Genomic DNA, 15,254 nt, shown 5'->3' on the forward strand with positions numbered 1-15,254 from the left:
TCCGCGTGGGTGCATTTACATTGGAGCTGTGAGCTGAAAGTCAGATGCGGGTAAGACGCCGCTTGCCGATATGCAGCAACATGTAGCCAGAAACGGGATTCTCACTAAGCGTATCAGTAATCATGTCGATTTTAGAGCAGTGTTCGGTGTATTTACCTAACAAGTAGTAGAAATGTTATCTTGGTCCAAAAATTATATTAAAATATGAAGCTTTATTTATATCTCTGTAAGGTTTGGAAAGAGCTGTTTTTTATAACTCTGGTAAACTTATTCTTGGTCCACCTAAGTTTTGCCATTACGCCCAGACTTATCGCAAAGCAATGGAGTATGGGAGCGGGGACTGTTTAGCTTTGTATAAGTACACTATCAACTTCGCATGTATAAGCCATTAGATAATTTACACCGAGAAAGATCAGGCCAAGAAACAATAGTATTGACTGTAAACTCTAAACTAGACTCGAAATATGACTATAGCTGCTTTCTAGGTCCAACTATCTCTCAGCCTCAGCAACCTTTGTCAAGAACCCAGTCTTGATATCATATGCTAAGCCCATAATCTGGGTGCCCGGAATGATGAATGGACAATCTCGAAGGAACGTAACATCATGGTTGAGACTCTTTTCGATTCTACCCTCATTTAGTGTTGCTTTATCTAAAGAGCATGATTAAAACTTACGACCCTTCATCTATCTCACCATAGCGAGATTTGCCAATGGCTGTCTCTTCCTCAGGTGCAATCTTGAGCATTGCCGTTCTAATGTCTGCATCGCTATAATGCGACATACCACAGTCTATTCCACAAAAGATCAGTAATGAGCATAGTGCTCTCAGTGAAACAGGCACATGTTCCTACCGTTGTGGTGAACTACCAGAATTGTTTTGGCGGCTCCGATTGTTTGCAAGGCAGAGATAGTTCTGACGGCATCTATAGCCCGCCCTCCTGCATTTCTAATCATGGTAACACGGCCACCAAAGCTTGCGTCAAGACCGAATATCTTGTAGGGATTCAAGCGGGGGTCGGAACAGCTGATAATAATGAAACCTGGGCGGACAGGTTTGAGCGCTACTTTTAAGTCGGGCAGTGGTTGATGGGTCCTGGCCAGCTCGCTACGGATTGGCCATTAAATTGGGTCCCGTGTGTGGGCTGGAAAGGTTTCACATACTTGTTCCTGCGGAGGAGCTCTTCAAAGGCATCGTGTTGGTTCATTTTGGTTGACGGAATACTCGAGAGTAGTGCTTAATGTAAAAGGTAAACTCTTGAGTATCAATCAGCAAGTAGTATTCGGAGCAGTAGAATTAAAAGAGGGCGACTGCTAGTTATATATAAGGTAATAAGATAGTGTTTAAATGTCTGGGCTAATCATCACTTGGAGTGAATCTTTCTCTCATATAGCATCTACGTACTGTAACATCACCGTCTGTGTAACTTAGTAATCGTTATTATTATCCCGAGGTGACCGAGCATATAAAATGGTGCCGAATTTAATAAGTAATCCAATGCTGACAATGCATTTACGGTCAGCGCTAGTTCTACCTGTTGGCCAGTCATGACATCACTCTACACGCGCCAGTCAGTCCTGGAATGCCGCAATATCCGCAAATCCGAATAATCATTAGTCTCCAGTACCGCAAAATCACCGCTTTACCGCAAGTCCTACTAATGATGCTTCTTCGTATTACTATTCAGCCCTATTTCTTCGCATATAGTCCCTTGATAATCTGCCTCGGCATTGTTGACCGAGAGCATTTCCCGGATTGGCTAGCTGCTTGGCCATTGCATTACATGACGGGTAGTAAGAGGGAAATCGTGGGCGTTTACTGGATTTAACAACAAAAGACGGCTCACACATTCTCCTTCCTTAAGAGAAGACAGATAGCTTATTCAGCGGGTAAAGTGGCTATTAAGCCGAGACTCAGTGAGCTTTATGGAAGTGTAAACATTTACTACCTTTTACTACCCTTTACAACAGAGCATCATTATCATCTCCACTGCACTGCGAAATGACTGTATCCACAATTTTGGTGATTGGCGGCACTGGCGCACAAGGCATGCCTGTTGTTCGAGGATTGGTTTTTGATGGCCGTTACGCTGTCAAGGTTCTGGCACGAGACACACAATCTCCTCGCGCTCAAAAACTTGCGTCCATAAGTCCAAAAGTCGAAATACTTGAGGGACTCTTCACATCCGAAATCGACCTCATCAATGGCCTACAAGGCTCTCCGGATCATTTCTCAACATCGATGGCTTCACCATTGGCAAAAAGGCAGAAATGATGGTAAAGGCAGGATAACGAAATGGCTGCAGGCCCAACATCGCCACAACAAAGCACAGGCCTTCTACAACATGACTATGACGATCTTTACGACGGGGACATATATCGAGATGGCTATTAGTGGTGGAAATCCCATGGCGCCGCAAGTCGTGACACAAAAAAGCTTGGACGATAGTAAACCTTGTTCGAATTAAGCTCGACTTGAGTAACTCAGATATTTGACATTCCAGGTATAAATATCCCAACCCTTCCTCACCAGTAGCTCCGGATTCCTCTTCCAACATTCAGCAGACCCCACTCAACATCATGGAGTCCAACATCCCTTTCGAGAAGCTTCCAGCAGAGCTCATAACCATTATCCTGAGTACTACCAACTCCCCTGCGGATATCCAATCCATAGTTCGCGCCGACCCCTACATTTAGCGTATTTTCCTTCAACACAAGCATTCTATCCTCCGGCCTTTTATACAAGATCTTGTTTCTCAGTATACACGTCCATATCTTACGCATTTAGCCATGGCATGTCGCCTACGCGCCATCGAGCGCAAATTCTATGCACAGAGCCGGGATCAAGTTGAAAAGGTGGTGAAGCCAATCTTAACATCATCACAAGAACCATTTTCAGTAACGCAGTTCAATCTAGGTCCCATGTCTGAAGTTTATCACCTGCATCGCGAGACGGACGTTTCTGTAGTACATTACTCAAAAGAGGCTTGGGAAATGACACAGGATATGGCAGCTAGAGAGGCAGAGAAAGATCTTCCCAAGCTTCCCTTGTCTTTACCACTTTCGGAAACAGAAGGTCAACAGATGCAAGAGGCATATCTACTGTTCGAAGCATTCCGACATAGTCTCTGTTTCAGAACCTCCTTTTTGCAACACTATGATAGTGGGGAACCTGCAAGCTCATTCCATATTCCCTGGAAATTCTACTACCAAGATAAGCTCCTGTGTATCAGGGCTTTTCAGGCAATCTTCGTATTCTTATTCAAAGAACATGAGAAGCTCTTGAATCGGATCGATGATCGCATTACAGGTCCAGCCTGTCTCTCCCGGATTGAGAACAGCGATACGGATTGGCGAATACAAAGACGACCATTTCTACAGAGAGGCCAACGTGATAGCCTCCAATTCATAGCCTATCTTTGCTCACAAGGATACCATCCGCTACTGAGTATCCAAGATAGGAACAATATTTCACAAGAAGAACACATTCTGTTCTTGTACAGGCGATACCAGGCGCTTAAGGGAGACCTCCGCAATTGTCCGATGGTGGTGGGTGCAGATCTGGAATATTCACTCAAGACACTTTGTTGTGATACGACAAGCGGGGCATATATGTGGGATATGGAGAGGTTGTCGCAGCTTGGAGAAGAATTGGTGTGGCTTGCAACTGATCTCAGAGATGAATTCTATTGGCCACCTCTATCGCAATCTAACTTGACACCTATTCTTACGCCCAAGAGAAGTGTTCAGAATGCAAGTAAACTCCCGCACAATCAGCACCACCGAGAATATCCAAGTTTAGAGATGCGACGGAGTTTCGAACATCATTCTGCATAGTATCCGGACCACAAACGTATACCCCAAGCGAGTCGGTCGATGGCATGCCGTTTAACACTCCTTTCAGAATTCCTGGCAAGTCGGGTCGACCATGTAGTTCGTCAAATGAGACCAGACTTTCTGACGCTCTTTCACTTCCCGACTCTTTGTTGCCAGGCACGAAGCTACTGTTTGATGGGAGGCTTGATTCTGCTATGGCTCCACCGGTGCGATGAACCTGCACTTGCAAGCCCGAGATCATTTTGTCTGAGTACTTGAGCAACGTTTCGCTCACAACTTGTCGATACCAGCTGCAGCTCTCAACATCTCGACTTGCTAGTATCACACGGAGTGATGAAAACGGAGATCCCTCTCTTTGGCCTTCTTTGCAGCCTTCATCGCTCTGACCTGTTTTAGTTGCGATATACTGCTCGATGAAAGGCAACGTCCATCCAGCCCCTGACCCTCCCGCAATGACAACGAGATTGTTGCTGTTCACGTAAGCCTGTGTATTGATGCCCCCGTATGGTCCATCAACCAGCACTGAGACCTGAGCTCCTGGGTTCTGCAAGGCATACTCATATAGCTTTGCAGTAAAGCCTTGGTGTTTCTTGAGATAAAAGACAAGGAATGACTGGCCATCTGGGGATGTTGCTGGTAAGGAGCAAATGGTAAATGGGTGCGCTGACAAGGCTTGTGTAAGTCCAAAACCAGTGAAGCGCAGGAAGCAGTGCTGTCCTATTTCCCATGTAAAGTTTGCAGGAATAGTAACACGCACGAAACCGTTGTCTTCTACTTTGACATGGGCCTTTGTTCGAACACCATACTCAAAGCAGGTTCGGAGCCAGGGGTAGACGTAGCAAGGAACATATACAGCAGCTGTTCCTATGAAATAGTGCCTGCAATTGAGAGTCAGTGTCAGTGACAGACAAGAATGGACATGAAAGGTTTACCAAGATGTTAGGGTATAGTCGCAGTGCCAAAAGAAAGTAAGCATGAATATGACAACAGCAAAGAAGTGCGTCGCCTTGAAGAATTCATATCCCAGCAACTTTCTAGTTCCCATATCAGCCAGTAGTCAAAGGTCAGGTATTCAGGTATGCTTACCGAATGGCACTATGAGACGCAAAGGTAAGCCAGGCTTGAAAGACCAAGGCGACGATGCCAGTCCAATAGAACAAAAGGCTCATCTTGAAATGCATCTGCATATCATGAAATCTGATATGATAGACAATAAACGGGAATGTGTGCAAGAGAGCCAGTATGAAAAAGGCGTAAGCGATCCATCGATGGAATACTTGGAGTCTCTCGTGTGAGACGCCTGTTAGTAAGGTAATCCAGTTTGTCTTGGTTGCCGTAGCACTGTCACTCGTCAGCAGGGAATGAGGAGGGTAGGGTACGTGAGGCAGGACTGACAATACAAAGGGCATGCAACCCAAAGCCAACCATCCTGATCTTGTTCCTAATGGTGGTGAGCCACCAAAATCTAGCGAGGGCCAATAGTACGGCTGAGGAATTAAGTCCATGCCTGTCGCATATTAACTTTTCGCTCTAGCTTGTTACTCTTTGGCTCACTTACAGAAAAAGAAGATTGTTCCAGTAAGTCCAAGTAAAAGCACTCCAACAGGAGCCGAGTTGAACCCAAGTGATGCGACATGGAATCCACGATATGAGAGATATCTGATGACGGCGATAAGCATGCGCCAAGGCCTAGGCCCTCGGAATCTCGGAAGGGCAAGGCCAAGAATGTAGTAGGATACTAAGTGACCAATTGTGAATAGTCCAATGCCAGTCATGAAGAAGGCTACTGTTGGTAGAGCGTAGACGTGGTCCGCGATGTACCTTCTTAACGTTAGATAATATGTCCTAATGAGGTGTCTAGTCACTTTGAAGGGCTTGAGCTTACCAAAAATGCCATCTTTTCATATACCAGGAACATTGCGCTTCGGTGAAGCCATCACAGGTGAATACACGACTCCCAGTCAACTGAACTGGGGGCGTGAGCCAAGCTGCGGAGTCCATGTACGATCGATTGATATTAAGGTGTTGTCAGTGAGTTGATGAAAGAACAAATCCCCAAAACGATATCTGTGAAGGGTTGTTGTGAGGGATGGCTATGTGTTGAAGGCTTCACAGGAGAGGTGATTTGCTCTGCCGTCCACGAGTCTAAGATATATCGATTCTAAGGCGGCGAAAGCGATATGGAGAATTTTATGAAAAGGATTCAAGTAACAGATGGCCAGGGCATGATCTATTACTCGCCTGGCGAATATAAAGCGATGTAGATATGCATTACCCTTGACCAAGTAACTGCTTTTATCATTAACAAGGGTTTCGTGCCGAGTTCCGTAAGCATTAATTCTAATTGGCTGATCTCTCAATAAAACATCAAATATTTCCACCCCATCATCGCATAAAACGGCACTTGAGTAAGTTTGAGCAGGCTTGAGCAAGTTAATCCGCGGCGATAAGATTATTCCCGACCCCACTATATCTGCTACCACGATGATATAAGCTAAGATGAAGTAGTGTCGTTTGCACCTCTGTCTACAAGCAGGTTACTATCTCGTTACAAAAAATGAAAATGGACATGACTACTTCGACGGGCAGTTCTATGCCCATGTCAACTTCCAGCGCCGGCGCTATGGATATGGAGCAAATGAACATGGTCTTCTTCACTTCTACCAAGACACTCCTCTGGACAAAGTCCTTCGCACCCGAAACAACGGGACAATATGCAGGTGTTTGCATTTTCCTCATTGCCTTCGCCACTATCTTGCGCATGCTGCTTGCTATACGCGTCAACTTTTACGGCATCAGAGATGGCGTCAGGCGGAGGCGCACCAAAGGCCTGCTGGCAGAGCACCGAACTAGTGAGATTGGCCCTCGGCCGTGGAGAGCGAATGAGGCTATGATGCTGGGAGCGATAGATGTCGGTATTGCGGGCGTGAGCTATTTGCTGTAAGTGGTTCTACATACCGTCAGATTACTAAGAGACTGACTAGTGTGTAGGATGCTCGCAGTTATGACCATGAATGTTGGCTATTTCCTTTCGATATTGGCTGGGGTATTTGTTGGTAGTGTCATCTGTAGCCGCTTTTCGGTAAACTCCGACCTGCATTAGACTCGACCTTTATAAACTAGGAATTACAAGAGCACTAGAATTTTAATAAGATCTTCTTAAACCAATATATAGATGCTACAGGAGTTAACTCCTACCTTCTTAATGCCACACTCGAGATAATTTGGATCACCCGAAATTCCACTCATGCCTCCCGTTACATACGTCATCACGCCGTGTTTCACAGCCTTATTTACATTAAATATCTTTCTACTTTGAGTAAAGCAATCCTTGTTCGCTATAAGGTGCCTTGCGTCTTTGTCCATATATCTTACCCGTTATAATCCTCGCAATCTGTCTAAAAAACCACCTCAGCGTTCTTCGTCAACCAAAGACAAAGACTGGCAAGGGACCTTGGAAGTCCTCGATTGACTATTATGGCGACCTCTCAACCACGCTCTTCAGGTCTGCGTACATGCCGCATCTCTCAATGTCTCGACAATTCCGTCGTTTGCAAACCCGATTCTCTTCAGACATCTTATATCCCCGCACAGCGAAGCCAATCCCTGCAAGGATTCCTTCTACCTTGTGAATCGCGATTTCGGGGCCCACAAGCTCCTGGCGGATGAGGCATTCTAGATCATAGGCGTGATTGACTTTGACGGCGTCATGGCGGCACCTATCGAGGTCGCCGCCCATTATCCTGTCTTGACAGGGTTGAACCGAGAGCTCCCGGTAGGTGTTCAGACCAGACCGACCGCAATCGGGCGCATCAAGAGAACAGAGCCAAAGCTCAGGGAATACAAGGAAATGCTGGAGGCCGCCGAAGGAAAAAATGGGGAACAACGACAGTGGAGCTACACCTATCGCTGATCTACTGTTGTTGGATGCTGCGAGTGTGTTCCAGAACCAGGTGAGATATCAAGGCCACCAAGTCTTTGTTAACAATCAGTGAATGGAAGGGCGCCTGAACCTCATCCGAGGGTATTTCGAGCCCAATGCTTCTACATCTACATAAAGGAACTATTGCAAGTTTCTCACTGTGCGAGGGCGGTTGGGTTGGCTCGGTCAAGTAAAAACTCATGTTCAAAACAGTATACTAAGGTCTAGGTAACGCACACGCGAAAGTGCCAGTTATACCTCAAGGCTCATTGTACCCAAAGTGAAAACAGCATAACTCTAACAGCGCTCGATAATTGGGTCCGCATCCTACCATTATAAATATAATATTAGGCTCACGATTGCATCTTGGGCAGGTGAATTTGGGGTAAGACTAACCAGCTTGCTGCCGAGATATGACCAAGGCACCTTATGCTCCCAAACCCCGCGCATCCAGGCATTCTGATTGGGGCAGTTCTGAAACTGTCCTACCGCATCGGTAGTATAGACGCATGTTGGAGTGTATGACTAAAGAAGTAGTTGGTCAGTCAGTAGCCCAATTCCGGAGCATAAAGGCAGCAAACAGGGCCTCTTACAGTACAGTTCATCGTGAACGCAGTCCCGTCAAAGAATGGCTGATTTCCAGCACAAGCATCAGACCCAAGGAACAAGGCCTCGGGCGTGAGCCAGCCCTTCTGAAGCGTTGTATACCACATCTCGGTGAAACGCCAACCACAATCGTCAACCTTGCCAAATGAGTAAGTGTTCCCATCGTGGACCCAATACTGGTCGCAAGAGTTATTCGAGTCAAGGCCAGTGCAGTTAACAAGCTTATCACCCGCGCTCGAAGCCATCTGAACCGGGTCAGTACTGTACTGTTTCGTCAAGAAGATGCCGTTTGCTTGTAACGCGCTGCTGTAGATATAGTTGACCAGATTCTTGTAAATACCATCCATCTGAGCCGTCAAAGAAGTCAGCCCACGCTGTGTAAAGCCTCCCTCTTTCGTGAGCGCAAGGAACTGGGTGACGTTGGCCTGAGCCGTCTTGATAGCCGTACCAAGCGTTCCCTGATAATCCTTTACCTGACTAGACAGTGAAGCCGACAGATCCGCGATCTGCATTGACTCTTGCAGGTAGTTGTTGGAATGCTTGTTGCCGAGCCAGGTGATGATACCACCGCCTTGAGCTGCAAGGCCTTGAATTCCAGCAAGAATCATTTTCGACTGCCAGTTTCCTAAAAGCTCCTTGGTAGCTCCAAACTCGCCGACGGTGGCTCCAAGGATAACAGCAATGAGATTCTTGCTGACCTTTGCCTCCTTGGGTGGGTTCACGGTGTAGACAATATCACCGATCTGGCCAGCTGCCAGGGAGACAGAGTTACTCAGCGCTTGGCTATACTGAGTGAAGAACTGGTGAATGGCGTAAATGTTCCAAAGAGCATAGAACTGCTGCTGAGAGTCGAAGTCACCATTGGTGTCAATAGGTGGACATGTATCAACGGTGATTTCATCACAGGTGAGACCGGGATACCTGTTGTTCTTGAGGAAACACTGAGCAAAGCCGAGAGATCCGCAAGAAGCTTCGTTGGTGGCCCACCAGTCTATCAGATACTCTTCAACTTCAAGCTCGACCCAGCATTCTGGAATGAGGGCAGTTGGAGCCTTGGGTGCGCACTTGGGAAGGGACTTGAGTATTACGGTGGTGTTCTTCTGAGCTAGAGCCTGGAAGACAAGTGTACTTCCCATAAAAAGGGTCGTGAGAAAATTGAAGCGAGCCATGATAAATGATACAGTAATATTGGGATTTTGTTTTTAAGAGTGCGAATGAATGATTGAATTGGTCTGACGATTACTTTTCCTATGGCTGAACCGGCTACCTTTTATGAAAGACAAGAGGGCCGCTGAGTTATAATCATGTAAGTGATATAGGCGTTATCACGGATGCCCGGTGTTGTAATCATCCTACTTTGTCATTTTGAGTTTGTTCTAATAACAGATCATGATCAGGTATAGATAGATGAAGGATTGTTTAATGTTATTATTAAAGCTGGTGCACGGACTAATTCACCAGCACGTGGGCTTGTACAGTTGTGTTATTTGTGGACTCTTGAAGTCTATTCAATGTGAAACGCATACGGCTGAATCGATCACCGAGGCATACCAGATAAAGCGAGTAATAAGCTTAGTATGCAACAAACCTAAAGTCTACATCATTTGAATACGCCTGATTCTCTCACCGATCGAAAGTTAGATACTCCGATGATTCCGGTACCTTGTCACGCGGCCAGTTCTTGAGTTGACTTGAGAACCGGCAAGATTTACATAATATATAAATTGCATACTCTGATCAATTGGCATACATAATTGGCTCTCATATCAACTCATTCTACATATCTTACACCTGCCAGCTTTACTAAATCATAACTCAAAGACTTCAGCATCCGCATCATGCGCATTATCAACCCTTCTCTCTGCCTCCTCTCTGCCGCCATGCTTGGCTCTGTCGGAGCCGACCGCGACTGCTGCTACGTCTGGCAAGGCGACGAGGGTATCGTACAGCAACTCCACGTCTCCTGGACCGCAAGCTCTCAAACCGCCACCTGCAAGATAGCAGGTTGGGGAACAGACACCAAATGTTCGGTCGAGACCTCTGTCGTCGACAATGCGTGGCTCAAAGCAAATGCGACAGTCTCCTTCAAGGAGCCCAATGTGTTTCACTTTTCGTTCGGAATGAACAATAACGACTGCGACTTTCTGGACGATGATAAAGTTGCTCGCTTTTGGGACTCTTATCTCTTTGCGAGCTTTACGTATTTAACTCAGAAGGACGTTTGCCCGGATGGTGGAGTTTTCTAGGTGTGGGGTTATTTACAGCAGCTAAGTTGTACACGGCTAACACCTTTCTAGACTTCATAGCTCCTTCTTGTCAGGTGCACTACTCACCTAGTCAAGGACTAGTCTTTAATAGCCAAGAGCCATTGTTATGAAGATTATCTGTCTATATATAAACCCGAGAGATCTCGCTGTTGAATAGACCTTCTATCTTAGAGCATCGCCGAATTAGATGCTGTTTCATTACCAATCCACAGCTCTTGTGCATTGTCCCGAAAGAGCTTGTTCCTCAGCTCTGTTCTTTCGCCTGTCAAGTCAAGTAGATGTGAGGTCCAAAGCTTAATATCCAACCCCTCAAATCTGGTATGCGGCCAGTCTGAGGCATACACGAGTCGAGACGGCGCTGCTTTGGAGATTTCAAGTATAATAGGATCAAGGTCAGTGTATAATGGCCCCGGAGCTTGGGAAAGGCGATAAACGGCGGACACTTTTACCCAAGTGTTACCTCCCTTTAGGAGTCGCAACATCGAGTCGAATCCAGACAAAGTGTGCGGGTCGAGAGCAGTCCCAGATCCGTTAGACTTTGGGATATCTGGGTGGCCGAGATGGTCGATAACGACTTTGACTCCCAGAGTAGGAATCACGGGCTCAATGGTTGGTATATCCTTCATAGCGATATAAATCTGCAAAACCCAGGAAAAAGGCCGGATTGCATCTGCATACCGCTGCATCATATCTCTGAGCTCTTTGGCTGGCGGTGCATCACCCGTCGACTGAAAGTTCAACCGCACACCACGAACGCCCAGATCGTTCCATTCCTGAAGCTGTGCAGCTGATGTGTTGGCCACGTCAAACACAATAACACCGAGGGCTCTGTTCGGCCCGAATGCCTTGAGAGTATCAATGAGCAAGGTATTGTCATTTCCGTAGACGGACGGCTGAATCAGAACCATGTGTGAGCAGCCGAGCCGAGTTTCTTCGATAGTGGCATCCCAGGCTGTGTATGTACCGAACTCGTATGAGCCCGGAATAGGCGGAAAACGAATTGGGTCCAGTACGTGGAGGTGAGAGTCCCAAGAGCCATTTGGCATTCGGCTGTCTGGCTTGGAGCTGCATACATTTGAAGACGAGGTGACTCGAGCCAAGACTTGGGAGATAAACAAACAATTTGCGACAAATAAATGGATCAGCATATTTTTAGGATTGTACGTGGTGAATGCAGCTCAAAGTATATTGAGGTGATGGAGCGGTGACCTCGAGATTCTGAGAACGGCAACGCACGAGGTATTAAATATGCATCAGTCAGCGTAGCAATGACCCGTGTAGATCCATTGTTCCAAGCCCGAGCCGTGGCCCACTGCCGTTAAATAGAGTTGATCTTGGCGGCAGTTATATTTCGCGAAAAACAGTGGGGGATCTCCACGGTAGTTGATGGCGGGGTCTAGATTTGTCTCCCGGCCACTGCAGGGGCAACGATGCCTATAAAATCATGGCACTTTATCAGCATCACATTCTGAGCAGTGTCGACATCCCTGCACCTAGAGCGAGCTGCGGCTGCGGCTAATGAAAAACCCAAATCTGACGTCAGGTGGTATGGCAACCTTATGATTCCGCAGCACGGCGGTGATCGCTATGCTTCATTCATAGTGTTAATTACAGTCAGATACTGAGAAGTCGATTTCAACCCAGAACTCAACTCTATAGGTTCTGGAGCTTCGTGTGAAATATGTGCTCAAAACCTAGTTTGATTGGTGTTCTTGTTCTCTTCATTGGAACATCGCAGCTTGATTTTTGGATCGATACGCAAAACTCAAATGATGGAGCTGGCAATCGTGGAAGTGCATTATTGGTAAGGTCAGTAAACAGCGAAGTTTCGGAAAATAGTCTCTCTTATATCGTGACTTGTGTAATGATGTGCATTACTAGCTGATAGACCAGGTAGTTTACTTGTTCGAGAGATGTTCGGCCTAGGTTATCGTAGCTGACCGTTTCTCACCCGCGACCCTCCGGTTGTGGGGTTACGGGGTCAAGCAGGTGATTGGCCGGATAAGAACAGCTTATCTACTGGCTGAGGACTGACTGTAGCTTCTTTCTCTTCATGCAACGCTAGTACCTTTGTCAGATCAGACTCGGGTACCGCAAGCGAGATGTCTTTGGAATCTTCCAAATCTGTCATAAGATTTCTTGATTACATCTTGGTTCCAGGTGGCGAGCTGACCTGACTAATCTCAATCTAAGGCTGAGCCCAAGAAGATGCATTAATAATTCGCTGGATACAAAAGATCTTTCTTAGAGACGACTACCCCACATGACTAGTCCAGAAACTGTACGGCACTCTCCGTTAGTTTTCAGCCCTAAATTGCTGACCTCGACCCCATGTGCCGATATAAGAATCCTGCTCGGTAATCACTGACCCTCTGAGACTGCCGTACATCCTCCCTCCTCATGGCGACCAATCAGTCTCCTCCCCTCGTTCCTGCAGGGCCCTTGCTCGTCCCCGTCCAACTGATCCCACGACGAAACGCGCGATCCAAGCAGCGCTTTCATCGCCTCAGCAAGCCCAAAGTCCGCAGTGGTTGCTTGACCTGCAAGACACGTCGCGTCAAGTGTGACGAGGGCAAACCAGCGTGTGCGCGGTGTATTCGCGGAGATTTTGTATGCGATGGCTATGAGACGAAGCCTACAAAGCATGAGACTGTCCTGGTGCCATCATCTCAGGTTGTGCCGATAAAGTTCTTGCCGCTTGCTCCGTCAACGTTGCCTGGGCTCGATGGGCATAGTGTACCGTATCTCGATGCCTTCCGGTATCACGTGGCCCCAGAGCTTTCTGGTAGTTTTTACATGGATTTCTGCGAGGGGACGATTCTTACTGGTGTGCACCAGGATGACTCCATTCGTCAGCTGGTGCTAGCACTTGGCGCCTTAACCCTTGCCATCGCTGATGACGCGCGGGATACACAACAGTCTATTGTCCAATCGAAACCTTCGCCTCTTAAGGTTTGGGGCCCAAGCAGTGTCAAGAACAGAAATCACGCTGCTTCGCTCAAGCATTACCTCAAGGGTGTCCAAGGTCTCCGTGAGCGATTAAAGCTCGACCCAGCGCACGTCTCTGTACGGACCATGACGGTCATGACGATTCTGATGGCCTTGTTTGAGATCTTGCAGGGGAATCATCGGTCGGTGGACAGTATACTGAAAAGTGTGACTGCTCTTCTGAACGAACATCTTGCGCATCAAAGGAGCACAGAAGGCAGTAAGGATGAGATCACGTCGGTTCAACATACATTCCTCTGCTTTTCTATGATGTGTCAATACTCACGACAAATCATATCGGCCATACCGATCTACATGCAGATAAAGACAGTGTCTGCCACAGAACCGCCAGTATTCGGGGTAGACTTACCAAAGTCGCTTCTTGGTCGGTGGAGGTTGTTCAACAGTGCTATGATGGCGTATGTAGGACAGGCCCATGATGTAGTGGCACTGACAGACACGGAATTCATCAAGTCATTCCATCAACGTGGCCGAATTCTGTATAAACAAGCTTTGTCGTGGGGTGAAGTGATCCGGGCCTATCTTAAGAGTAACCTTGACGAGGAACATCTTCACCGCCTGAAGCTATTGGAGATACACTGCGTCATAGCAGAGATTCACCTAGATTGTATTCTTGTACCATGCGACTTGTCATATGATCGGTACGAGAAGACATTCAAAGCTCTGCTTGACGATTGCACGGCGTGGTTGAAGCAGCAGGTACGCAATGGCGTTCCTCGTCATATCACTTTGGGAGAGGGTATACTGCTTCCTCTGTCGGGTATTGTCCGCCTATGTCGAGTCCACGATGTCCGCATGGAGGCGCTCTATCTCATGCAAAGTGTCACCTGGCAGGAAGGTGCTTGGGATCCTCAATTTCTCGCTCTGGGAGAGCTTGGTACCGTGGTGATGGAGGAGCGGGGGAGGGAAGAGAGTGGGTTTATACCGGCGTCTTCGAGGTGGCTTTGGGTGAGTAACGTGGATGGGGAAAGCGAAGGTGGCGATCCTCATGGCTTCTACGTTTCCAGGTTCTTGGATGAGAATGGACAGCCTGTTATACGTGCGATACCATACGACAGCGCATGGTGGGACGAGGTATGTGCTATTTCAGGTTGTGAGAAGGACCATGCTTCAAGATCAAGAGAGGTGTTTCAAGGTGTCAAGGCTAGATAGGTGCACCTAGTGGATTATACAAAATACTAATGTTCGGATAAGTCTGGGAAGTATCTGGGATGCGGATTATGATGGATGCTTGTATCAAATAACAAAAGACTGTATTTCTCATAACCTTCAGCAGGTATTGTCAAACGTTCAGGCCCACCGTGTTTCAGAACTTTTGCCAGCTGCTAGTAATTATGGAATGACTGACTTGAGCGACATGTGGTCAGAGGATGAGGAGTCTGTTATCAGAACAAAGGGCAACAAAGTTATGGTGGAGTGGTGTCACCCTTGTGAGAACCGTTTAGATCGTGAACAGTCCGTTTAGCTGCAAATGGCTGTACTGCCCGCATCAAAGAACATGTCATATTCTGCTCCAATATTAAAAGAACAAAGCCGCCGTGTTTTTAACAAATGCAGAGTTCCAAGTGACAGGTAGCTAAAAATATAATTATTCAAAGACCTTCTGCATTAAAG

The 15,254-nt window shown here is 47.0% G+C and overlaps 6 protein-coding genes across 6 annotated transcripts; 2 read left to right on the plus strand and 4 right to left on the minus strand.

Annotated features, from left to right (window-relative positions):
* Positions 1–418: 418 nt before the first annotated feature.
* On the minus strand, positions 419–1,207 carry FOBCDRAFT_265221 (carbonic anhydrase; the record flags this gene model as incomplete). The annotated part of the gene is made up of 4 exons (XM_054707445.2): positions 419–627; positions 677–791; positions 854–1,107; positions 1,164–1,207. 4 exons carry the CDS (start codon positions 1,205–1,207, stop codon positions 492–494), a joined length of 549 nt encoding a protein of 182 aa, XP_054563420.1. The 3' UTR covers positions 419–491.
* A 2,415-nt stretch (positions 1,208–3,622) lies between these two features.
* FOBCDRAFT_233255 (ferric reductase like transmembrane component-domain-containing protein) lies at positions 3,623–6,070 on the minus strand. Its single transcript, XM_059609922.1, has 6 exons — positions 5,722–6,070; positions 5,395–5,657; positions 5,232–5,343; positions 4,923–5,177; positions 4,769–4,870; positions 3,623–4,714 (listed from the first exon to the last, which is right to left on the minus strand). Exons 1-6 carry the CDS (start codon positions 5,835–5,837, stop codon positions 3,727–3,729), a joined length of 1,836 nt encoding a protein of 611 aa, XP_059466127.1. The 5' UTR covers positions 5,838–6,070; the 3' UTR covers positions 3,623–3,726.
* Positions 6,071–6,345: 275 nt separating this feature from the next.
* FOBCDRAFT_233258 (Ctr copper transporter family-domain-containing protein) lies at positions 6,346–7,052 on the plus strand. Its single transcript, XM_031192133.3, has 2 exons — positions 6,346–6,776; positions 6,828–7,052. The coding sequence occupies exons 1-2, from the start codon at positions 6,394–6,396 to the stop codon at positions 6,937–6,939; spliced, it is 495 nt and encodes a 164-aa protein (XP_031030979.3). The 5' UTR covers positions 6,346–6,393; the 3' UTR covers positions 6,940–7,052.
* A 1,003-nt stretch (positions 7,053–8,055) lies between these two features.
* FOBCDRAFT_281024 (uncharacterized protein) lies at positions 8,056–9,533 on the minus strand (the record flags this gene model as incomplete). The annotated part of the gene is made up of 3 exons (XM_031192135.3): positions 8,056–8,085; positions 8,155–8,283; positions 8,352–9,533. The coding sequence occupies 3 exons, from the start codon at positions 9,531–9,533 to the stop codon at positions 8,056–8,058; spliced, it is 1,341 nt and encodes a 446-aa protein (XP_031030981.3).
* A 602-nt stretch (positions 9,534–10,135) lies between these two features.
* On the minus strand, positions 10,136–11,677 carry FOBCDRAFT_253882 (uncharacterized protein; the record flags this gene model as incomplete). Its single annotated transcript, XM_031192137.3, has 2 exons — positions 10,136–10,140; positions 10,834–11,677. 2 exons carry the CDS (start codon positions 11,675–11,677, stop codon positions 10,136–10,138), a joined length of 849 nt encoding a protein of 282 aa, XP_031030983.3.
* Positions 11,678–13,031: 1,354 nt separating this feature from the next.
* On the plus strand, positions 13,032–15,105 carry FOBCDRAFT_265225 (uncharacterized protein; the record flags this gene model as incomplete). Its single annotated transcript, XM_031192138.3, has 2 exons — positions 13,032–14,714; positions 14,917–15,105. 2 exons carry the CDS (start codon positions 13,032–13,034, stop codon positions 15,103–15,105), a joined length of 1,872 nt encoding a protein of 623 aa, XP_031030984.3.
* Between the last annotated feature and the right edge of the window lie 149 nt (positions 15,106–15,254).

The sequence above is a fragment of the Fusarium oxysporum genome, chromosome XI (genome assembly GCF_013085055.1).
Source record: "Fusarium oxysporum Fo47 chromosome XI, complete sequence".
NCBI lineage: Eukaryota > Fungi > Ascomycota > Sordariomycetes > Hypocreales > Nectriaceae > Fusarium > Fusarium oxysporum.